The sequence below is a fragment of the Wyeomyia smithii genome, chromosome 2 (assembly GCF_029784165.1).
Source record: "Wyeomyia smithii strain HCP4-BCI-WySm-NY-G18 chromosome 2, ASM2978416v1, whole genome shotgun sequence".
NCBI lineage: Eukaryota > Metazoa > Arthropoda > Insecta > Diptera > Culicidae > Wyeomyia > Wyeomyia smithii.
Window position 1 is genome coordinate 82,631,057 of NC_073695.1, and position 25,498 is coordinate 82,656,554.

General features: G+C 38.2%; 3 protein-coding genes across 13 annotated transcripts in view; 1 reads left to right on the forward strand and 2 right to left on the reverse strand.

Moving 5' to 3' along the window:
• The window catches only part of LOC129724848 (uncharacterized), a 74,173-nt gene extending 59,298 nt beyond the window's left edge, over positions 1-14,875 (forward strand). For 9 of the 11 annotated variants that reach the window (XM_055680081.1, XM_055680078.1, XM_055680079.1 and 6 more), the window contains exon 7: positions 7,561-7,845. In XM_055680081.1, the coding sequence (XP_055536056.1) occupies positions 7,561-7,581 (21 nt within the window). In that variant the 3' untranslated portion in view covers positions 7,582-7,845. Of the gene's footprint in view, positions 1-7,560; positions 7,848-8,220 lie in introns of those variants that run through there. The other 2 variants (XM_055680087.1, XM_055680088.1) reach the window with 1 other exon arrangement.
• LOC129724847 (heat shock 70 kDa protein cognate 4-like) lies at positions 14,868-17,358 on the reverse strand. Its single transcript, XM_055680077.1, has 3 exons — positions 17,199-17,358; positions 16,743-16,959; positions 14,868-16,667 (listed from the first exon to the last, which is right to left on the reverse strand). Exons 2-3 carry the CDS (start codon positions 16,945-16,947, stop codon positions 14,923-14,925), a joined length of 1,950 nt encoding a protein of 649 aa, XP_055536052.1. The 5' UTR covers positions 16,948-16,959; positions 17,199-17,358; the 3' UTR covers positions 14,868-14,922.
• A 5,533-nt stretch (positions 17,359-22,891) lies between these two features.
• On the reverse strand, positions 22,892-24,738 carry LOC129721958 (NSFL1 cofactor p47). Its single transcript, XM_055675097.1, has 5 exons — positions 24,457-24,738; positions 24,218-24,384; positions 23,527-24,165; positions 23,335-23,469; positions 22,892-23,276 (listed from the first exon to the last, which is right to left on the reverse strand). The coding sequence occupies exons 1-5, from the start codon at positions 24,556-24,558 to the stop codon at positions 23,144-23,146; spliced, it is 1,176 nt and encodes a 391-aa protein (XP_055531072.1). The 5' UTR covers positions 24,559-24,738; the 3' UTR covers positions 22,892-23,143.
• Positions 24,739-25,498: the final 760 nt, after the last annotated feature.

Consider the following 25,498-nt stretch of genomic DNA (forward strand, 5'->3'; position numbering starts at 1 on the left):
TCACCCCTTCCCTTACATTATGTTCTATTCAAGGTTCACAATATTCGCAGGAACCGGCAATGGAAAGAAAATATCTCAACAAAAATGAGATTTTACATAAAATTTATTAGTAACAGGTACAAAAAAATCGTTTACAATTTCATTATCAATTCGCATGAAAAACGAATAAAAAATCCTTATTCAAGTTCACATCAGAAATTCACGATCCATTTTCGTTGCAAATATTTGCAGAAGAGTAGGTTTCAGGGTATTTATGTCGTCAAACAATCGCTTCAGACCCGCTGATAATTTTCCGTTAAGCCAAAATAATGTAATTTGCTTCTGTAAAACTTTGGTTAAGTCAGCTGAATCACCGCTGGTGTTTGATTTCTAGAATACTTCTAAATCACCGATTCCAGCTCTTGCTACATTTCATTAGAAATTGGAGTATCCAATACTTTCAGTTTGTTGAAAAGTAAGCTGAGTGTTAGACAGGCACTAAACGAGGCAAATATTTGCTATATTTAATACTTAATTTTTTGAGCAAATATCTCTTCCGGCTAATATATATGCTATATTATTAAACTATAGCAAGTATTTGCTTAAAACACTGTTTGCTTTCTACCGTTAAAGCAAAGCCTTTTGCTCATTTTTGTCAAGTATATTTGCTATGCGAATTAGGCCGTTACAAATTCTATTTTCATTTTGTGTCACCCCCCCCCCCCCCTTCAAAAATCTTGAATACTGGAAGGGGAAGAAAAAAAAGCTCATACCGTTTTATTCATTTTATTTGTTTTCCGACAGCATTAATGCTTAATTTAGCAATGAACAAGTCCAGTGACAGAGAGAGTGTCGTCAAAAGGCAAGCGAAACAGATAATAATAATAATAAAGTGTTATTTTTCAACATTTATTTGAGTGCAAGTTACAAACGTCATAACTTGCACACAAACTTTTATCAAACATATTCCTTTTTTTTCGTCTCGGTGTTATTTATTTTTTGCCACCTCCTTTGTTAAGTTTGATAACCTTGGACATAAAAAGAATTCGAAATTTGTATCAGCCTTATTTTAAAAAAATAAACTGCGTAGCAAATCTAGTTTACATTAGTATAACAATATTCAAAACCTTTTTGGAATTATTATCACCCTTGATAAGAGAGTAGGATATCGTGTAAGAATTTTGGTTGTTTAATTAAAACGTTATTTGGCCACTCAACGGTTTTTTAAAGACCAAAACTAACCATAAGGAAATGGTAGAATACTAAATAATCAGTTCAATACGACTCCAAATAAGTCTTTTTAAGAGCATTTGAATGTCTACGTAATCAACCTGCAAAAATGATTACTCATTTGAAATCTCGGTCACAACCCAATTTAATAATCGCGAACACAGACGGAACACGACGAGTGATCAGACAAGACACTTATTGCTCTTACAGATATAAAAGGATAATATAATAATTACCTTTCGTCTACCGGTTTCGGGCTACATATTGCCCATCGACAGGACGAGATCTCATGTCCAACATGTTGGGATGAGCTAATATAGACCAACTTTTCGTTATCCGCACCGGTGTTGTATATCTTGTTGTTTTAAAGCGCTGACATCTGTCACACTGTCAACAATTCAATACCCCATACTATCAGTTTATGAGACTTGTTATAATGAAACTCAATATTTAACAAAAGGAAATTCGATAATTTTTACGCACATTAAACGATTACTTTGGGAAGATACTTTATATCCACAAGACTTTTTATATTTGACGGTTTGACCCGAGCGTCAGTGACATTTCTCAGGATGGATTGGTATGATCGAAAAATTTCTGCTACAAGTAGGGCTTCGGAGGATAGCGAAAAATATTTGATCGCGTAGACGTTTATCTTCCGTTTTCGTCTCATCAATCTTTCAGAAACTTGCAGTTCTTCAAACTTGGGTTCGGTTTTGAGGGTATTGAAACAAGCCTGCATTTTGAACGTTTCCAGTTCAGTGTCTTCGAGGAACATTTTTTTGGCCTCTTGAGGTCTCCTCTAGTCCCACTATAATTAGGGCGATTAACGAATAGCCAACATATATTTCATCCTGGTGGCTGATGGTTGCAAACCAAGTAGTTGACGGTTATGGTCTTCCAGAATCCCCCCTTTTGCTGGTCGGTTTCCTTGAAGCCAAAAACGACAAACCTGTTCATTTTCTTCTTCAGAAAAGCCACAAAAACGAAATGTAAATTGTCATGAAAAATCTTTGTTTTGTTTATTCCCCAGCACTCGCAAAACGCTTGTATGGAAATAGCTAAAAATGAGGTATTTAATTAAAATATAACATTTACCCACCTATTGGTAGCGTACAGAGGGTTTTAGAACGATCTATTTCTTGTTCCAAAACATGACAAAAATAGACCAAAACGTAGACGTAGTTTCGTTTGTTGACGACGTTTGTTGAAGACATTTTTCTTTTGTTTTGGAAATACATCGTTTCGTATCAGACTATGTAGTCTCTAAAATTCAATTTGTTTTGTGCATATATTTGCACATCATCGAAACACACAACTTTATAGAAGATATAAAAAAGATAGTTCCTAGTACCTGATAAATTTACCTATGAAAATGGTGTTAATGTGGAAGAAAAAATCGATTTTTTAACTTTATAATTCAAATGTTTTATTTTTAAACATAATCACATTGCATCTATTTCTTAACACTACTAAATACAGTGAATATTTTTGGGTCATCTTCTGAACTAGAATATCTTTTAACTGCTATTTGATTATTACTCAAAGGTACAAAACTATGAAATTTCTGTGTTCCGGGTATAGGTTTTACTTGACTGAATAGTTCTTCTAGTTCCTCTGATATTTTTGTGTACTGTTCTTTGCATATGTAGCAGAAATTTAATTTAGTTATACATTTGTCTGTTTGTTGAACTGCCCAGTCGTAAAGTTCTCTTTGAGTTTTAATAGTATTTCCATAATCTCTGGCAAAACTTGTTCTCTTTGCCATTCGTTTGAGAGTACCTCCGATTACGTCACAGGGACCTTTCCCATGTGATGTTGCGAAAAAGTACCACTCTACTTCTAATTTATGCCCTAATTTGAAATTACACAGGCTCGCAATTTTTTTTTTTGTTTTTATAATGAGCAGCTGCTCCATCTGACATAAAAATAAATTTTGAGAAAATAATTTTCTGTTTCATGAAATCAAATAATTTTGATTTAAATAGCTGGGCAGCCACAGTAGCATGCGTCAAAACTTCTGATATTACAATGAAACTTACATTTTCTAATTTATCATCCCTCTTACGGCTGCACTTCTTACAACAGCTGAACAGCATTTCGAATATTTCAGCCGTGATATATCCTTTCGATCCATGATAACAAAACTTAGTCGAACTTCTATTCACAATTGCTATAAGTTGATTGAGTAGCGTTGTTATTTTATTAAGCTTTTAAACAGGTTCGTTACGTGCATACATATCACAACAGATATAATAAGTAAAAGATACGTACGTAGAATAAACATATATTTTGTAGGTAGAATAAACATGTATTGCAGCAGTCAAAACACCAGCAGCAGAACTCCTCTCGGGAGAAAATTACCTACCGCGTTTGGGTTATCTATGTTCTACAGCGGCCACGTGCTTCACGCAGGATTTTGCTTCCAGAGTCAAAAACAACACTCAAACACTACCTTACCTAATTTATTGACATCACACATTTACACAACATAACAAGTATTTCATTCATCAAGGTGTTTTACACTAAAAAAATAATATACCTTGGTTTTAGTTTGCATTTTAGATTTTTTATTATTTTAGAGAATAATTTTTTTTTCTTAAATATGCTCAAGTTGCGATGTATGAACGAAATGTAGCCAACAATGTTGTCTTTCACCAAAAAATTTTTTAGCCAAATCGGAGATGACCATTTTTTTTAATCGATGTTTTGTGTTTAAATTGCATTTTTTTCAGTGTAGGACTTGATATATAATTTTTTCCATATTTTTTATGAAAATTCAGACAATTTCCTAAAAGTTACTTATAGAACACTTTTTTGTAGAATTTACCGTTTTTGAATTATATTGATTTACAAAAAATCGGCAAAAAAAGTTTCACCCTTCTCAGAAGACACCCATCTAAGTACTAATCGCGTCCGATGTTGCTTAACTTCGGTGATCGGACGAGAACCGGTGTTTTCAACATGGTATGATCGTTGACATTCTCAGAAGACAGTCTAGACTAATTTTGAAAAAAGTAAGTATGCAGAGATGCTTAATTAGGTGATGTCTTCACACTTTAAAAGTTTCAACCAATTCGGAGAGGGTGCTGCCAACCGCGGGTTTATTTGGCGCGAAATCCGTCAATAATATTTATTTTTGTACAACCCCAGATCATATTCAAGCAAAAACTAAGAGTCATTCCATGCTACTTCGACAATCGTTCCTGATGACCATTTCCGATTTCGCTGAAACCTTTCACAGTTGTTCCTTTCTGATAAAGAGGTCATTTTATGATATCAGTTTTTCATGTAGACTCGTGACTGCTGTCTTAAAAAGGCCTATCCAAAATAGTGACTGATGGATAAAAATTTCGATATTAGAAAAACGGCTTGTTTGATTGAAATGGTGTCTTTAGCAAAGTTATAGGTAACAAAATTGCCGCCTAGAAAAAATTTATACACTGTAAAAAAAAATTCTTTTTCTGTGCCACGTTTTCCAAATTGTCACAAAATATCAAACATCTCAAAAAATACCTTTTTCAAAAATCTATTTTTTTACACATTGAAGATGACAATATGTACTACTATCTTTCAAAATTTGGTGATGGTAAAATGAGAAACAAAAAAGTTATGAACGTTTGAGTCTTTTGACATTTTCACTCTGAACTTTTTTTTGATTGGTTTTTTCTAGCTACACATTAAAATTTAAAAATTATCACTGAGAGCATTATTCCAATCCAACGCGCTGTTTCAGTACCACAATCGATAATTTTTACACTGGCCCTGTTGGAATTGAATATGCGTAACTCACCGCCGAACCCTGTTATCAGAAGGTTGTAAAAATAAGACGAACACACAAGGTAACCAATTTAGACAGTAGGTGTTTATATCAAGGTAATCCAGTTTTAGAGACCTGACAGAGGCAGATTTTGCTATTAAACTTGGGCCTGAGGCAGTTTGCATTGAGGCATTTTGACAGATAGTAGTACATATTGTCATCTTCAATGTGTAAACAAATAGATTTTTGAAAAAGGTGCTTTTTGAGATATTTAATATTTTGTGACAATTTGAAAAATTTTACACAGAAAAAAAATTTACAGTGTATAACCGCAACTATATTACCTACAACTTTGCTGAAAACACCATTTCAATAAAACAAGCCGTTTTTCTAATATCGAAAATTTTATCCATCAGTCACCATTTTGGATAGTCTTTTTTGAGACAGCAGTCGCGAGTCTACATGAAGAACTGATATCATAAAATGACCTCTTTATCAGAAAGGAACAACTGTGAAAAGTTTCAGCTAAATCGGAAATGACATGCTGAAAAAAAAATTTTTTACCCATTTTCCATGGAATGCACCAGCAGACGGACTCCGTATAAAATGAATTACCATCATAACCTCTCTACGAAATAGATTGAATAACAGCTGTGAAACAGCCAAAAATTATCGAATACCATCTAATACAGGGATTTCTGGAACCGGGATGATGCTCAAAGGCCATTACTCGACTTCAATTTAAATTCTAATTTCTGATAAACATCCTGAAATGGCTTAAAACCACACAATTCAAATATTTCTGGAATCGAGATAATGCTTAGAGGCCAACATCCCATCTTTGGGGCCAACTTGATATCTGTAATGGCGATTCCGATTAATGAAAAATCAACTTAATTGGTGAAAAAACACGCAACAGCTAGTTTTTCAATGAACGTGGACACCTAAAATTTTTCGGCAATATTCAGAAAAGACTTTGCCTTCAAAACAAGAGCAAACGTGCACCGGTACTTAAAATATGTGTATGCATAAGAAAAACTGATGTGCAAAGCTGTGATTTATATTATCTCATGTGTCATAACTCTTGCATTCTTTCATTTATATGTGCAACAGTAGATTGGTGTACCAAAAGCAGGGCTGGTACTTGTTGTAATCATTAATTTTCCAGAGATGTTTCATGCATATAAGCAATATGGCGAACACTAGGAATCGTTAAATATGAATACGAAGAATTTGGTAACATTTCCACTGTTATGTTGTTCTGCTTGTTTTCCTATTTCACATTTATTTTTCTACGCTTCGAATAATCTTTCTTCTTTACTTTCAGTTCTGTTTACATTCAATTTACTGTAAGCTTAACGTAAGCATGACATACCAACAGCACCTCCCGTTCTAACACTCTCAACTTCTCCTGAATAGTCATAAATCGCCACTGTTTCAAACAAAAGTGTTATTGTTATTATTACCTGCCAATTTTAAACGTTGCGCAAATGGCACATATAGTGCAGGATTTCACCCGTACTTTCCGATGTTTTTGCCACTGCAAAGCAACGAACATGCTGCTGCAAATATGCTCTAATGTTTCCTTTTCAGAATGACACGTTTCGCTATCCAAACTGAAGAATAAAAGCTTTCTAGACTGCATAAGAGTTGTATGATAATCGACACTCAGAAAAATCGGCTGCAAATATGAAGAGAAAAATTTTTATCCGCTGCTTTGTTAAACAATAACACTTTGTTATTGAACTATCTCCGTAAGGCGTACTTCAATTTTTTTATTGTAAGATACACTATCATATTTGCTTTTTCGTTGAGTGTATCCGTACTTTCTCAGCACAAGTAACACTACATCTTGCTATTGAAGATTTTTTCCCCGACTCATCCACGGTCCTTCACAGTCCATCTTGTACATCAACCGGCGGTGTGTGGTTTCCAGACTTTGGTCTGCACATCCCATGAACTAACACTCTTCGCTGCAAAGTCGAACAGTTTTGCACTTTTAACTTTTTTCGAATGTTGAACTCAATCACATCCGATTCGATTATTAAAATTTACATAACCCGAAAGGATTTCGCAACCTATTGCCTAATTGCATTTGCAGCCAGCCGCTTATTGATATTTTTGCTCCGTTGCTGTAGCTTATGTGAATGTTTTGAAATGGGGTTCTGCTTTGTTCAAGTGGAACGGTATAATTTGTAAAACAGCTCAAAAGCGTAACAAAAATTTTACCATAATTGGTTGAAAGCATGTACGAATAATAAGGAATTTTATAAACTTATTTTCAACATTGATTACCTATGCTGAAAATTTGCTTGCATAGAAACGCACATATTCCTGATCCTACATATAAAGCTGTTTATAGATGCTTAGTGGCTTTTACGCTACTTGAGAAAAAGTTCGTATCACGAATCTGCCGCACAGCATCACGAATGATGGTTTATTTTTTTCGTACGTTCGTTTTCACATGCTACTAACCTTCCCTTTCATTGATGGTTGTAGGTTATCTCACAACATACCAGTAACGGACTTTTCCCATGTTTTGTGTTTCTCTTTTTTGTCGTATCTCTGAAAAATACGCTAAACACGTGCAGGTTCCCGAAGACCAAGTCTAGCTTCGATTCACAGCACTACGTCGTCGGTTCGGAGTTACAGCATGCGACGGTTCGAGCAGGAAATCCAGCAGAAAGAACTGCGACAGGAGATGAAGAAGCACCTGGTACGATTGCAGGAGCAGCAGCAGCTACAGAAAATTAAACCCAATATTATCATTGGTGATGTGATATCCTGCCCAATGAATAAGCCCATTCTGACAACCCCCAGCCCTATGACGCCGAACTCGATCGATGATCTGCTGCCGTCGGTCGACGAAACACAGGAGGTAAGCCTGTTCGAGGGTGAGAATAGTTCAGTTGAATTGGCGTCACTAGAGTAGAGTTTGCTTACATTAGCAGGGTAAAGCTTTGGTACAAAATTTAGAATACATAACTCTGTCTGTAAGGCTTGATTATTGATGCATTAAGTAATTTAAGTAGACACGACTTACCAGCTAACATGAACCTCCATATAATGGAATTTCGTGGGGAGGCGTGGTTTATTAATAACTTCAAAAGTTATCCAACTGCTTCAACATTGGACTCTTACTCTACAAATTGGATTTTAATGCAAATCTTGAAATTTTTACGGTCAAGGAAAACGAACTTTGTCTCAATCATGCCAAAAAAAGGTAACATGAACTTTTCTCTTTTTCATAGTTTTCTCCTATCATAAGCCAGAGATCTGTTAGTGAGAGTACATGCGATGGTTACGATGGCCCGTGTAGCTCAACTGAATTATTGAAATAATGAAAACCCCCGATGTAAGCGATACAAATCTAGATTACCGTGATGGATACTACAAGAAGGGTTAGCATCATTGTTAAATAGAAGTTTTATGGAATTTTTAGATAAGTTACAAGCCTACAAATACGACATTTATATAGTGTAATTACTGAATAGTCGAAAACAAAACAAAAACAAAAACGAAGATAGAGTATGGAGCAAATGACGAAGAGCTGCAGCGATACTGCTGGTTAGAATAATAAATCTAACGATAGACCAATCAAAACTATAAAAAGAAAACCGCAACCAGGAAAACAGCATGTGAATCGAATCGATTTAGCACTCGTTCCCTGTAATTAATTCAAACAGTAGAGTCTGTTGACTGATAGAGCAACTCTAGTAAAGTCTAATTTCAAAAAGTTCCAGCAGAGTATATCTAACAAAAAAAAACCGCAAACAGATTCACAACACAAGACGCGCCTAATAGAAGCTCGAAAGCTGCAGTATTGTATCAAACCACTTAATAAGCAATATTCATTAGCATTCCAACACAAAAGCTCAATCGGTTGATAGTCAGCAGTCGTGCTACTTCGACTTAGTTTAGTCAGATCGAATTGGTAACAGGAATTGGTTCAAAAGAACATCACTACAGGTGCAGAAAAATGTGTAATCCAACTTTCATCACCTAATATTCGTGTTCAAGTTGTTTAGCAGGAGCGTAAAATTGATTTCTGCACATTGCAAGTCCCTAGAGTCGTTGAATCAGTAACACAATTTGCTACCAGAATTTATGCTGATCACTGTAACAAGTTATTCGCAATGATTAGAGCTCTGTTTAAATCGTTGTTGAAACGTAGCATTTCTACCTGTAAACGTTCTGGTGTTCGAACCTCAAACAAAACGACATACCGGAAGCCATATAGCTTATTTGTTCTACTGATAAAATTTGATGAGAACGAAAGATTACTCCATTCTCTATTTTTATTGTTTCTTGTAATAATTCTTTGCACTTAAGTACAGCTTGAGATTTGACGCATCGAGTCTAACAGGAATATGTTATATTTGTTATTCAATTAGTCAAAGGTCATCATTTAAAAAAACACACCAGAAGGCAATCAAATTTCGATTACAATCCACTTTCACACTGGAGCTCAATTTCTTTTCTTTTTATTCTAAAAATTAGAATTTTTGTCTACTGCTTTGTAACTAAAGAAAAAAATTAATGAACATTTGAGAAAGATTCGTAACCACCTTTCCGACAAAGTTTTTTCATGGTGCCAGAACACAAGCGTTGTACGGCTTTCATGTCGACTTTTCGAATGCATCTCTTGATTATATCAATCAGGGTTTGCAGTTGGGTTCCTCCCCGAAGAACCTAAAATCCTGAAGAAATCTTCGAATATTTTTTTTTGTCGTAATGTGATGATGCTTTATCTGGCCAAAACATATACCTTCCATCAGCATGGTGTTTTTGAAGAAACAGAATCAAGGTTTTCTTCAAACATTTGTTCTGGTACACATCTTGATTAACAGCCAAACCACTGGACTTGAACCATGATATAGACAAGAAAAACGAGACGTTGTCGAGCTTTGCAGGAAATTATACACTGTAGAAACCGGAAGATTTTCGCCACAAAAAAAATCCAAAATATTAGTTCTCACCCGTTATTTTAGGAATAATACAACAAAATATGCGCAGATAATGCGCAGATATTTGATATTGAATTTATGTTTAGATTAATTATAAAAACTATCTGCTTTACCTTAGGAACTTTGTTTTCGCTACTATCAACCCAACTCGGGAGCCAGCATTTTCTATCCTGCAAGAGTTTTTATTTAGACAATCTCCACTCTAGCAAAAATCTTTTTTTGTTATGCCGTCTCTACCTTCCAAAAGCCTTTTTTCGCCATTGCGAGTTAGCTGTTATGTATTCGGCAATTTTTACACCTTGATAACACTTGATATAAAATGTTAATTTCTAAAACATTGATGAGAGAGTAAACTAAATCAATGACTATCATAACATAAAAACATAAAAACATAAAAAAACATAAAAGAAATACAGTGGTTCGGCACGCTCACATCACTCACTCTCGCCGCGGGTTGCGTTGTAGTAGAGATATGAGTGCGGGAGAGTATTGAAAAGAGCGCATAGGTAAGAACAACGTTAAAGATGAAGTGTTTTCTTGCTTTCTTCAGCGATACCGCTTACCGGGCAACGCACGTGCTGTTTGAAGAAATAGTAGCGTACTTTAACTAACACGCTGAAGAATCCTGAGTGAGAATTCCCAGGATACCTATAACTAGGTGACGGAATCGCAAGAGGAATCGATTCTGCGATACGGACAGAATCTATGCGAATCGCATATAGGAAATCTCTTAAAGATTCCTCAAGAATCCAAAAGAATCGTTTTTACGATCGGACAGAATCTGTGCGAATCGCATATAGAAAACCTTTATTGATTCGTCAGGAATCCAAATGTAAGAATCCTTAGTTTACTTTATGGTAAATCCGAGAACAACATTAGAATTGTTGTTTATCGCATGACATAAACAGTAAGGAACCAATGGAAATCGACTTTCCGAATTATGTTTAGTGTCAGGTACCAAAAGTTTCGTCTTCTAGAAAAAAGTCTCCATGAACATTCCAGCTCCATCGTGCAGCAGCCTTCTTCTCGTTTAGTCACAAAATTGTATTCCCACAGGCAGACATTCGTGGCTACTTTCTGTTGCATAGTCTGAAATAGTATATTTTCTATAGTGCTAAAGTTTTCTTTTCTGATAACTATAGGTGATAGGAAAAAATCGCGAAAAAGTTGTTGGCCTAAGCTGAAACTAAAAGCCTACAGACCACCCCCCACTCCCCACTCCTTTTGCTACATCACTGCCTGGAGTAATTTCATGAATTTTGATGCCAATGTTGATAATAGTTCGTCTGATCAGAACATGGTCCCGAAGATCCGGATTCACAGGAACCAGATGTGATCCCAGGTTCCTGGCAGTCTCGGATGCTAAAAACAAAAAAAAAATGTCCAAACTTTGGATGGGCCAAGATGCAAAATTGGAAAAGTTATGGGTTTTAGCTGGCTGAGTTGAGGTTAACCTTGTTTTTTTTTTTTTTTTTGAAGAAATAAACCTGGGTCCCGGGTCCCGAGCACATAACGGTTAAACTAGGGATCAAATTCCTTTTTTTGCCTTCTCAGTCATTAGTACGTATTTGGACTTATTGCGCTACATTTCGAATTTGTTATCTTTTCTGGCCATTTAAAGTGAGGCTTAGAGCTCAGTTTAGGATGATTTCCTTGTATCTCTTACGGCCTTCAAAAGCATTTTTCCGCCATTCTGAGTTAATTTTTAATAAGTTTTCTTTTTTGGCCTTTTGTCAACAATTTTTTGGTTTTGCTATTAGGTGCGCAACTAAGATCTTGCCTGTTTTTTTAAAATAAAAATGCAACTTTATTAAAAAAAAAACACTAACCTATTCATCATTACCCATCGCTACAGGTTGAAAACCGTTACGATAAAAGTGTTTATCAATTTTCGATGTCTTCATATGAGAATAACTGTTGATCAGCCAGGCCGTTTGCCATCGAACCCTCAGGAGTATGTCAAAATCTGAGGAATATGGCCTCTTTAGTTCCCTAGTGATAGTTTCATTAGGTTTCAAGAGCTTATAATAAATAACATCGACTTGGTCCCACCAAACTTTAAGTGCGTGATATTCGGCCGAGCCAAAACTCAGAAGCATGGCCGGGTAATCCCCATGTATTTTTTTTTTAGGATTAATGGATATAATAATAAATCCATTTTTTTGTCGCCCGTCACAATGCGATGAAGAAAACTCCTCCTTTTTTGCTGCTTGAGCAGCCGATTGCCGATGAAAAAACGAAGCTCAACGTTTCTTGGCTTCAAATCATAAGAAACCCAAGTTTCTTGTTTTAACGTTTTCAAAGCGACAGAACGGACGTTGTATCAGTTAGAGCAGCATTTCCGTAAACTTTTTTTCAACTCTCGATGCGTTTCAATCAGGGTTTTTCTTAAATGAAATGAGGAAAGTAACACTTCCTGCAAATGACAATTATCTGGCACAAAACCTGGTATTTTCACGCCACAATGAAATCACTAACGTATCAAAGCTGCTTGATTACCATATGTCTCAGGTCGGTTCAACACGTTTTAGATATGTTAAAATCGGCATGCACTCACTGCTGGCGCCATCTATTGACAAATAATGAGAACTTAGTCGCACACTCAATATTTGGCTGTGTTTGGCTTGTACAAGCGTTTCACCATTTTAAGTTCAGTTTGGATTTTAATATTCACTTTTTTTAAAGCTTATGGAAATTCTAAGCTAAGTTTGTAATCACTTTCTTTTCAATTCTGGTCCCTTCTGTCCTTCCAGAGTACTCTTTTCTTAGGGTGAAACTGTGTTGAAACCACAAACGGACGACTTCGAGCCACCATTTCTAATTTCTAGAAGCACAAGACTCGGAAATAGTCCATTCGTTCTCTGTGAAAACGTTATTTCATGTTTGATGCACTAAGCAAACATAAAAAAGCGTTTTTGCAGGTGACGCATTAACTGTTTTCGAGTCTTGTGCCTTTGAAAATTCGAAGTGGTGACTCGAAGTCGGCTATTGGCTGTTTCTACACAGTTTCACCTCAATCTGAGTTTGAACTGTAAAGAGTTTCCAACTTGACTTTTTTGACAAAACCCAAATGTCATTTCGACTAGTCGTCATAATCCCTTTTTCTGCTGCCTTCACAGCAGCCACCATCCACTTTGTCTATTCTACAGTCGGAAACTTCCTTCTGCCATGTCGCGACCGACGGCAGTTGCTCCATCTTGAATGGATGTCCGTCGAAGGCATAAAAATACACTTAACGGAGAGCTCATATAGACGATCCGATCAGCGCTGTCCGATACCTACCGGACTTAAGAGAAAATTCGATTTAACTCTTGGTCGGTTGCTGCTGCTGGTTGATATTACTTCTTTCGTACCGTTTGATGAATGACAAGAATACACTTGGCAGAATGCAGCCAAGCTGGTCGTTTTTATTTCCCTAGAGAAAAAAAAAACGTCCCCCTTCGTAAACGTAGAAACGAAAATGAGGGAACTTTCACAAGTGTAGTAGATCAGGAGCACATACAACTATACAACTTTTGCAAGCTCCGTCATTCTCGCTTCTACGTTTACGAAGCTGGTCGTTTTCATTGTCTTAGCGAAAAAAACGACCAGCTGCGTAAACGTAGAAGCTAGAATGACGGAACTTACGAGAGTTGTATGTGCTTCATTTGCATCATCTCTCGAAAGATATTTAAGAACTATTGTTGATGCTTCAGCTGATGTTTCTGATACTGATGCTAATGTTTCAGAAGCCTGTTCAGAATCTTGTATTATTGACCAATCCATGCAGTTTCATTCGTTCTACGGGGTTTATCTCATTTTGAAACTTTATATAATTTATCCTACCTTAAACTTTGAAGTTGTCTCGTTAGCACAAACTAATCACTTTATTTAAACCTCATGAAGTACCTATATGGTTTATTGACTTTTTTTTCAACCAAATTGATTTCTAAACTGATCTGTAATTGATGAAATAATAACAATTTGATTAAGGTAGACAAATATCCTTTTAGTATGAAAAAATCCTTGTAAGAATTATGAAATATTTTCGATGTCACTCAGCTGACATCATGGCTAATCGAATAACAAATATAACAACCCAATCTAAAATATAATCCATGATTCAGCTTTTTTGCTTTTGTTGAAAATTTTCTAACAAATATGGAACAAATTAAAAAAAATGATTAACTGAGAACCAGAAAATGTAATTTTAATCATAGACTGATATATTATATGGAGTAAAATTAGATCAACATGCAACAGGTGACAGTCCGCGCGTGGAAATTAAAGGTAAGACCATCAAAATCATCCTGCAGGCTAATTCGAACTCAAAACAAAAATGCACAATAAACACAGAAACGAGATGCGAAACGAAAAAAAATCGTTCTTTTTTTTTTAAATAGATAATACAAAAGATTGCTACTATTCATGATATATTTATGCTTCCCTCTAAAACAAGCTTCTCTCAACACTACAAAAATCATCCATTACTTTCGACTACGATTGTGTCCTTCAACACAAAAATTTGGCTGATGTATATAATAACAACAAAAGTGGCTGTCAAAAAATATTGCAGAGTGGTATAGCGTATATGCGTTACAAGAAAATAAGTTTAGACGTAAGGAATTTATATACAAACAGCAAAAAAAAACAGAAGCGAAATCGTGCATTTGTATTTAGGCATACAATCAATCTCAAAAAAGATGTATATTCGAAAAGGCGGAATGTACACAAAAATTGGACGCTGTAAATTAACTAGCAACTGTGTTAAAATATGTGAATTACGTTCTCATTGATTGCAATTATTGTTCTGTTTCTAACGAATGAACTTGTCTTGTCATGTGAACAACGGAAATGTAAACCAAAACCAGAGACAAAATAAAACAAAAAAAAAAAAACAATGTACCCGAGGCAAAAGTTGCGATCGTTTTAGAAATAAAGAAAACGCCGAATGAAATTACTTCGGATTAGTCTTTTATTCACATGTTCGAAAGCGAAAAGAAAGGCTTAATCCACTTCTTCGATGGTCGGTCCGGCAGTCCCCGATGGAGGAGGACCACCTGCTCCCGGTGCTCCGCCGGGCATTCCGCCAGGCATTCCACCTGGCATACCGCCGGCACCTTGGTACAGCTTCTGAATTATCGGATTGCAGACGGCCTCCAGCTCTTTTTGTTTGTGTTCGAACTCTTCCTTTTCTGCAGTTTGATTACCATCCAACCACGCAATCGCAGCGTTACACTTGTCCAGGATCAACGTTTTGTCCGACTCCGGTATCTTATCCTTGAGGTTGGCATCCTCCATAGTGGACTTCATGTTAAAGCAGTAGGATTCAAGAGCATTCTTGGCGGTAATTTTCTCACGCTGCTTTTCATCCTCGCTGCGGAACTTTTCCGCTTCATTCACCATTCTGTCGATGTCCTCCTTGCTCAAGCGGCCCTTGTCGTTGGTGATGGTGATGCGATTTTCCTTGTTGGTCGATTTTTCGATGGCCGATACATTCATAATACCGTTTGCATCGATGTCAAAAGTAACTTCAATCTGTGGAACTCCCCTCGGAGCGGGGGGAATTCCACTGAGCTCGAACTTGCCAAGCAAGTTGTTATCCCTTGTCATGGCACGTTCACCTTCAAACACTTGAATCAACACTCCTGGCTGATTATCCGAATAGGTGGTGAAAGTTTGAGTCTGTTTGGTCGGGATGGTTGTGTTGCGCTTTATCAGGACCGTCATAACACCTCCGGCCGTTTCAATTCCCAACGACAGGGGCGTAACATCCAACAGAAGAAGATCCTGGACAGCGTCAGAGGTGTCACCCTGTAGAATGGCTGCCTGTACCGCTGCACCATAGGCAACAGCTTCATCAGGATTAATTGATTTGTTCAACTCCTTACCATTGAAAAAGTCTTGCAGCAACTTTTGTACTTTCGGGATACGCGTGGAACCGCCAACCAAGACAATATCGTTGATGTTTCCTTTATCCATTTTAGCATCGCGAAGGGCCTTCGCTACCGGTTCCATCGTATCCCGGAACAGATCCGAGTTCAACTCTTCAAATCGAGCGCGGGTGATCGAAGTATAGAAATCTATACCCTCAAATAACGAATCAATTTCAATGCTAGCCTGGGTGGAAGCTGACAAGGTGCGTTTCGCACGCTCGCAAGCCGTGCGCAGACGTCGCAAGGCACGTTTATTGGATGAGATATCTTTCTTGTGTTTCCTCTTGAACTCCTCAACAAAATGACTAACCATGCGGTTATCAAAATCTTCTCCACCCAAGTGAGTGTCACCGGCCGTAGACTTCACCTCGAAAATACCTTCTTCGATGGTCAAAACAGACACATCGAAGGTGCCACCCCCTAAATCGAAGATAAGAACATTTCGCTCTCCAGCGCCTTTTTTGTCCAATCCATAGGCAATAGCAGCAGCCGTTGGTTCGTTAATGATTCGAAGCACGTTCAACCCAGCAATCGCTCCGGCGTCCTTCGTAGCCTGACGTTGTGAGTCGTTGAAGTAGGCCGGCACCGTAATCACGGCATTGGCAATCTTAATACCCAGGTAGGCTTCGGCCGTTTCCTTCATCTTAGTCAGTACCATCGATGAAACTTCCTCCGGGAAGAAACTCTTCTTCTCACCCTTGTACTCAACCTTAAGCTTAGGTTTACCACCATCACTAATCACCTCAAACGGCCAGTGCTTCATGTCCGATTGTACTGTCGGGTCATCGAACTTACGGCCGATTAAACGCTTCGCATCTGTAATTCGCAAAGTAGTATGCGTTAGTGTCAAATTGTTAGTCACCCACTTCCGCTTCCTTACAAACAACTCACCGAAAATAGTATTATTTGGATTCATCGCCACCTGATTTTTTGCTGCATCACCGATCAACCGCTCGGAGTCGGTAAACGCCACGTAGGACGGCGTTGTCCGGTTGCCTTGATCGTTTGCGATAATATCTACCTTGCCGTGTTGAAACACACCCACACAGGAGTAGGTAGTTCCGAGATCAATACCGATGGCTGGAACCTTTGCCATGGCTGTGTATTTCTGCAAGAGGAAAAAAAAAGAAAAATTTTAAAGGTTACCAAATACGTCTGTCACACGCTTCACAGCAATCGGATATTTTTAGCACCAGGCGTTGGGAATTTTTGGCAACCGAGCCGGTCGCATATTTTCGAATCACGTGCTCAGGCAAAAAAAAAATGGTTGATGGAAAATTCGATAGTCTTTTTCTAATTGGCACTCTAGTTTTCACGAAATTTAAAATAACAGGTGATAAAACTTACCTCAATATAAAAATTATGTTGTTGCAAGAAATTAAAGGCTTACGGAAGTAGCGCAGAAAAACGCTTAACAAAATGCGTTCCGATCTGTTCAAAGTTTTTTCACCGACTAGCGACAGTGGCGGACAACGGGTGATCTTATAATTTGCAAACGAACACCCACTGCGACTGCGTTGTTTTGATCTTCGCGGCGCGTCTAGAATGTTCATCCAACGGTAGCACGCGCATGTTTTTCTCCGTTGGATTGAGATAATCATGCTAGGAGTGAGTAAAGAGATAATACGGAACCATATCAAATGGTCCCTGTGAGCCGGACATGTTTCTCAAGATGTTCTAGACTCTTCAAGTAGCAGCTTTTTCGATATTATTTTATTTTTTATTTGCTATTATTTGAAAATCCATAACAACACCAAAAATGTTTAAAAAATTCCACTCACAATAATTTGATGTCATTAGATGCCAAGTCATTGATGTGATTTGTATTAATACCAATGACCATGCGTCCACATGCGTTCGTTAAGGCTATTTTATGTTTGCTGTGGTGAAGCAAACATAAAATAGAATTTTCATAGGGAACGCAATGAGTATTTCCGAGTCTTGTGCTTTTGAAAATTCGAAGTGGTGACTCGAACTCGGCCATTTTTGGATTCAATGAGGTTTCACCTTAAAGTACGTAGCCATGAAAAAGAACTGAATCTCGACTAAGCTGTGATTTATGTTTTCTCCAATATTTCACTGTATTTTTAACTGCAATGTTTAGTAACTAAAACTTCATCAAAAAGTTTAACTTTGAACTTCCATTTTATGATTTCCATAATTTTGGACAAATGTTGTTACTTATAGAGAATTATTATACTAAAGTCTTTTACGTTAGTGTAATGCGAAATTATGATTGATTGGATATTTTTGGTACGTTAATATGCTCATCAACAGGTGAGTGGGTTCGTTCAATCGCGTACACATTTATTCTCATTGTGGCCAGCTTGTAAATATCGCGTGCTTTGGTAAAAAATAAAAAGGGCACTAGAGGAGTGTAGCACCGAGGCTCTGCTTTAAATACTACAAGGGATACAGGTCTGGAGGTAGTATTACATAATGACGTACACTGGGGTCTTTTTTTACGCGGTTGATTGTACCGCGTTTAAAAGAATAGATTAGATTTACTTACACTAATCTTGTTTGAAACCGCGTACAGACAATCTCCCAAATCGCGTGAAAATAATCCGTGAAAAATTATTGTAAAAAAATCGCGTTTAATAAAATTCATAGCAACAAACCGCCTAAAAAAAGACCCCAGTGTAGTACTAATTAACGTGATAAGAGGCTTTGTAGGTTCAAGGTTCCGCTTTGACAAGCCCTTAGTCGTAGGTTCGAATCCTTGAAGAACAAGGCCTTCCAATGTCCAGCGAGTTACGCATAAGCTTTTCTCAGGTTTTTCCTTACGCTTTATTTCAAAAAAGCAAAACCTCGGTGCTACATTCCGATTAGGAACTTGACCTTCTGTTTACTATACACAACAGACTTCGCAGCCAACCATTAAGTGTACAGGACAATTGCGGGGCTAGCGCTACGATCCTGCTGACACTAACAGTCTCTCCCGAGTCAAGACTCGAACCTATAACGACTGGCTTGTTAGGCCAGAATCGTACCTCGAGACAAAGATGACTAGAGCAAGATACCTGACTTTTACAGAATTCATCGGACATGATTGTCGCTGCGCGTGAGCAAGAGTCGAACTAATTTATACACTGTTAATATGATGTATACTTAACGTCAAAATCAACTGACGACAAGGCCAAGACATGACTGCTGAAAGGTGAAACAATTTTTTGTGGACGACTGTTCGGTGCTGCCATCCGAAAAATGATAATAATGTGTACGAATGTTTAGTTCTCAAACATGAAGCTTTCCGGAAGAATCAAGAATTATCGGCGCATCATTTAAAATCAAGCGTACCATCAGAAATTCCTGATAACCGCTATGAGCACGCTCTACAGTCAAGCTTTTCAGTCTTACCGAGGTTAATAAAGCAAAAATCGGGTGCCCCGGTGAACCTGACTATATGCCCAATGGTTGCTGTGGTGAAGCAAACATGAAAAAGAATTTTCACAGGGAACGCAATGAGTATTTCCGAATCTTGTGCTTTTGAAAATTCGAAGTGGTGACTCGAAGTCGGCCATTTTTGGATTCAAGGAAGTTTCACCTTAAGTTTTGGTAGAATGGGACCTGACAATAAATATAACTCCTCAATATAAACCTCCACTCTGACAGTCAATTTCACACTTTTCTTTTCGTACTTTGAAGTGCAAAAAATATGGCAATAGCATTAAGCGCAAAAAATGACAATATCATTAATCTGCATGTAGGTTGGATGTAGGTCGGGATTTCATTTGCGTGATGTCCCGGCTTATGTCCAATCACTATAGATTTGACGCGCATTCCCGTCGTGTTGGGCTCGGGGAAAGTGGTATCTGTGCCTGTGGTGAAGGTTATCACGACATAGAGCACGTTTGGTCATGCCCTGTACACCGTGACGCCAGGTCTAAATTAATAGCTTCCCTGCAGGCCGAAGGTAGGCAGTCGGCTGTTCCTGTTCGTGATGTCTTGGCGAGCCGTGACCTATCCTACATGTCCCTCATATACGTTTTCCTGAAATCCATCCACGCCCCAGTTTAGTCCTACCCCCTTCCGCCTGCATCCAGCCTAACGACAAGAACACGTTAAGACCCCGGATCCGGAAACAGCAATCAGACCCGCACGATACTCTCAAGGCCCGAGGGAGACAACCCAATATGCCAGTCCGTAATATCTTGGCCCAGCAGCGGAACATGTGCTTACCTATGGCAATGAAAACCATCATACAGTAAACCAGTGCTTTTAATGCAAAATATTATAGCTTTAAGTTACATTAAGTTTCAGCTCGTAGTCGGCAGCGAGGATAAAAAATTTGCTATGAGTTATTAAGATACTTTAGAAAGCAAGCTACCAGCTCAACGATCGATGACGGACTATGCACGATAAATCGGTTTTGCTCACAGTGACAATTTTATGAGAATTTAGGTCATCAGATGGCAGCACTAACCGTCGGAAATCGGTCGTGTTCAAAATGTATGAAAAATATGGAAGTTAGGTATCTTGTTCAGGTTATCTTTACTCGAGACCAGCTGGGGAGGATACGCTTTATTCTACAAAGGATTATTAACTTCAATTTACACCTCTCGATAGTTAAACTACTTATGATTGTTGAGTTAGTTAGCAATAAAAAAAAAACTATCCCCATAGCAACATGAGTTCTAGACTTTGTCACAAAAAAAAAATTAAATATACTAACAAATAATCATGTCAGCATTTAGTACTCGATGTGTATTTGAAAATTTATCCAACCTTTTCTTTTCTAGTAAGTCGTATCTAAGAGCCGATGCCATTGTATTTGATCCATGTCTGCCACTCTTGCAAACTGCGTAGGGTGCGGAAATCTTCTTCCACTTGGTCGAAAAACCGTGCACGTTACGCACCACGATACCGCGTTCCAATTAGGTAGTTATCCAGAACCTTTCCGCAGTCATGCTTCTTTTTATTTATCTACTAGTGTAATTGTCGACGGTCACTAGTGAGCCCAAATACACAAACTCGTCTACCACCTCGATTTCGTCACAGTCAATTAGAATCCGTAATGGGAGGCTAACAGAGGCTTCCCGCGAATTTTTGCTTCTCATGTATATTGTCTTCGACGTGTCCGATCCGAATGACCTTTGCCTTAAGTCTGCTGTACATTTCCGTCAACGTCTCAAAGTTGCGTGCCATAATGTCAATGTCGTCAGCGAAGCCAAGTAACTGGCCAGACTTCATGAAGATCGTCTTCAGGAAGGTGTCTATCCAACGTTACTTTGACCAATCGAGTAATTTTGTCCGGGAGCCCGTGTTCCTACATAATTTGCAATAGCTAATCTCGTTCTATTGTGTCATTCGCTGTTCTGAAGTCATTGAACAGGTGGCATTTCTGGAGTACTTGCCGCAGCGCATAGATCTGGCCCGTGATGGTGCGGGCTCCCATGAATCCCGCCTGATATTGCACCACGAACTGCATTCTACTGAGTGACGCCTTTTTTGCAGAAGGGGGAGGAGGGGGGTTTATAAAAACGTGACGTAATTAAGGGGGGGGGGGTCAAAGAAGTTGTAACAGCTTGTGACAAGGGGGAGGGGGGGAGTTAGTTTTTTCCAAATTTTGCGTGACAACATTAATGGATCGTCCTAACAGTTTGCAATCGCCATCAATATAGTCGTTTTTTTCGATTCGGGGCGGCTGTACCTAAGGAAACAGATCGATCTTCAATATGCAATACACACCAAATTCCCGAAGTCAGATTAAGCAATCTTTACTGAAATTCAACAATAAAAACCATGTACTGAAATTTCAGCAATTCGTTTTGGTTTACCAACATTCAGCAATCTTTCCTTCGATTACTGAATATACGGCAATATACTGTCAAAATGAAAAAAATGGTGCTTGTTATCAATATTTTTAGTCCGCGCGCGTAAAAAAGGCTTGTAAGACTTGAACGTCGACCGTTGAGACTTGAAGGAAGTGTTTGACGTTGGTGAGTTGAAGAATTAATTAATCTTGTTTTTCTTTAGTTCAGTGAAAGAAGATGGCGAAAGGACATCGGATGAACTGATCGGACTTGGGCGACACGCTACTCGAGGATCAATTTTATCTTTGTGACATGGTGAAAGGTTAATAAATAATTAGCAAAAAATCGACTTCCAACATGTTTTAAAATCTACACGAAGAATTCCAGAATATTTCAACTCGCTCTGGAAACGGCATAAGTCATAAATTTGGATAATTTTTTTTTAACTCAGAAATTCAGCGAAGTATTTTAAGAGTTTTCGTCATTGGTTTTGAGAATTTCGACCCACTAAATCATACTGTGGGTTTGGGTGGATGAAAAAATGTCGAACGACTGGTTGGAAGACCTCATATGCCCAAACTACAAGAAGAGCAATCGACTGTATTGTTGCAACTATAGAGGCATTAGGTTGCTCAATTCCGCATGCGAAGTGCTCTCCCGTATCTTGTTCTTCAGATTGAAATCGTTAACGGAATCCTTCGTCGTCGAATACCTGGCTAGCTTTCAACAGGGGCGTTCAACGACGGATTCTCGATAAGTTCTGGGTGTATAGCTTGCAGACTTACCTTCTGCTTGTAGATTTGAGGGCGGCATACGATTCAGTCAAAAGAAACGAGCTGAGGCATATTATGCCGGGACACGGTTACCCGACGAAAGCTGAGTCGTTGGAGGGATCGAAATCATGCGTGCGGATAGTTGGCGAGACATCAGTCGCGTTCGTAATGTTAGACGTGGATACGTTCTTCAACTTGTTGTTTAACATCGCCCTTGAAAGTGCAATACGAAGAGCAAACGAGTACGATCATTACGAAATCTCACATGCTCCTTGGTTTTGCGGACGACATTGATATCATCGGTATTTGAAATTGGCTCTGTGATAGGCCTCGCACTCGGTGGATCTGCATGGTGGAAGAAGATGCACGATCTGCTGGTGTACGAGGTGATTGGAGAACGGCTGCCCAAGACAGAAAAAAAGAAACAAAGTAAAGTAAGTACATACATATGGAACAAAGTAAAGTAAGTAAGTACATATGGAATTGGATCGAAGCATAATCAAAACAATGATTTATTATAAGTAAGTTTATTTCTCTCTACTTCACGAATTCAAGAAAAAAATCCGAAACAATGAATTCCAATATCCAAAGAATAAATTTATACATATCGAGCTAATGACGCAAATCGTACGTAAAATTTCAAAGGTGCCTGCACGAAAAAGAAACGCATATTGTTTCACAGAGAGGAGGAACCTCTGAATGTTGGCTTTTCAGTAATATACTACAGCATTGGCCAATTTTCAATTATTTAACTTTGGGGGCACTACTTCAATCGCTGCATTATAGCCGCGTTTAACAATCCCGCGTCCTTCAATGTTTGGGATCCATCAGAAAGTTCCTTGCTGGGAAATGTGGTCAACAGAGCAAAATTCTGCGCCGCATATTGTGGTCGTGCCCTGTTGTAAGAAAATGATCTTTAATATACACACTATACAAGCATAAAAAGTTTACTACCTCGTAACATAACGACGAACGTTTTCAACGGTGTGACTTTGATTAAAACGTGCCGATAAGCGTGACCCATCTGCCAGTCGAATCTGCAAAGTAGTCATGGGTTGACTTTCATCTGTAGCCAGCTCCGATGCAGCGCTACAATCGTAAAGAAAATTAATGCAAAACTGCAATAAGAAAAGCCAAACTACATACTTCTTCTCGTTTTCTTCATTGCTGCCTGAATTAGCAACGACTGAAGTAGTCTGTACCACATTGGGTGCCGGACTGCCCAGTGTTTGACCGCTTCCTGCAAATGCCTTAAACGGCGTGGAACGTTTCTCGTAATCCTCGTGACGGTTGTCCTTCAAATCCAGGTTAATCATCGCAGGTCCTCTGGACCGTAACTCGGCGGGTATCTCTCCGCGCATTATGGACTCAAAAAACTCTTTGTTGCCAGGATCCTCGTAACGGCGCAGCTCTCCATCGTTGATAGAAAAGCCCTGTCGCCACAGAGTCAATGTTACAACTTCGTGGCTATGATCAGTTCCACTTCCTGAGGCCCGATTTCTGTCTGGAATCGCCTGATGATCATTGTCTGTTTGCCCAAGTCTGTATCCCGTGCCAACATACAACGACGAGCTGGAGCTAGGACTAGTGTCCGCATCGAATGTTTCCAAATTGCCCTGCTGTGCCGAACGAAATATCTCAGACACGTAGTCCTTGATGGGATTCTTTTTCGGGGGCCCGAGAACCTGCTGTCCGGAACGTTCAGATCCTCCAGCGTAGAATGCCTGGCCTTGCTCATCGTCATCATCCGACGAGGATTCGTTCATATTGAACAGTGTTGTAATACTGAAACAGACAATGTTTTTGCTATGCGTCGAAAAAATAACACGGGGCGTACTTAGATGATTGCGGAGGCTTTTTAGTTTTAGATTTGGCATCCGAACGAGAAAACTGAATTGCATCATTGGGCATATTGTTATCGTCCGAGTCATCATCCACAGGAACTGCGGCATCGTCACCCGGGTTATTGTCATTATCACCTTCATAGAAGCTAGATAATGCGACCTGTGAATTCAATGATGTGTAAATTTTTGACAAACTTCAGATTTTCCATTATTATTTTAGTGTATTACCAACCTGCAACTCTTGGTTAGCAGCTTCCAAATAAAACTTGGCTCTGGCTTCCGAAACTCCTGTCACATCGGCAAACTTTTTCACCAACTCTTCGTTGTTAGACATTATATCGCACAGTTAGAATTTCTAGGTTGATATTCTTACTAAATTACGTTCAAAATATACAACCAACCTTTGAAAACAATTAGTAATCAGATTGCAACTGTTTCTTAAAAAGATAAAAGGAGTGTATGGAACAAACTGATGTCGAGTTTGAGGTAACGGCGAAATGATAGCAAAACTGAAATGAATTGTCATCACAGCTGTGAACGCAGACTTGTTCAACATGGACGCATGAGAACGGGCTCCAAAACAACAAACACTGGCAGAAATAATTTGGTTCTAAAGTTATCGGCCAAAATCACCCCTTCGGCATCACGCCATGTTTCAAGGGCTAACATCTCAACATATGTGTAAACGAGATAGCATATCACCGCCACTTTTCATCCATCTTTATCTTACTGCTGACAGTGGGCACATATTAATTTGAGCCCAGGACATGAGTTCATTGTCATTCACTGTTATTTGGTTTGGTTGAACAACGGTACACGAAAAAAAATAAAATCAAAAAACCTTAAAAGATGCTGTAATTGCACTTAGTTTTACCATAATTTAACTATGTTTTTCATTGTAAATACATCATTTTTACAATAAAAATCATTGTCCAGAACAATAAAAAACATTGTTTTTGCCATTTCTACCATGAAAAAGGGGGGTTGTTATGTATCTTAACATCATTTTTCCAGGCACTTTTCCCATACATTTGAAAGTCACTGACAATATTTTTCATCGTAAAATTATTGTCGGTGGTAGATTCAACATTAAAAAACATTGTTAAAACACGGTAGTAACAAAAAATGTTCGCAAGCTTACAGTTAAAATACCATGTTTTTTATAGTTACTATAAAAAATATTGTCAATTCACTGTTCTCACCACAAAATACATCGTAAATTTTTTTTCGGGTATGTTTTGAACTAGGGGCTAGACAACTTTATTTTTAAGAGA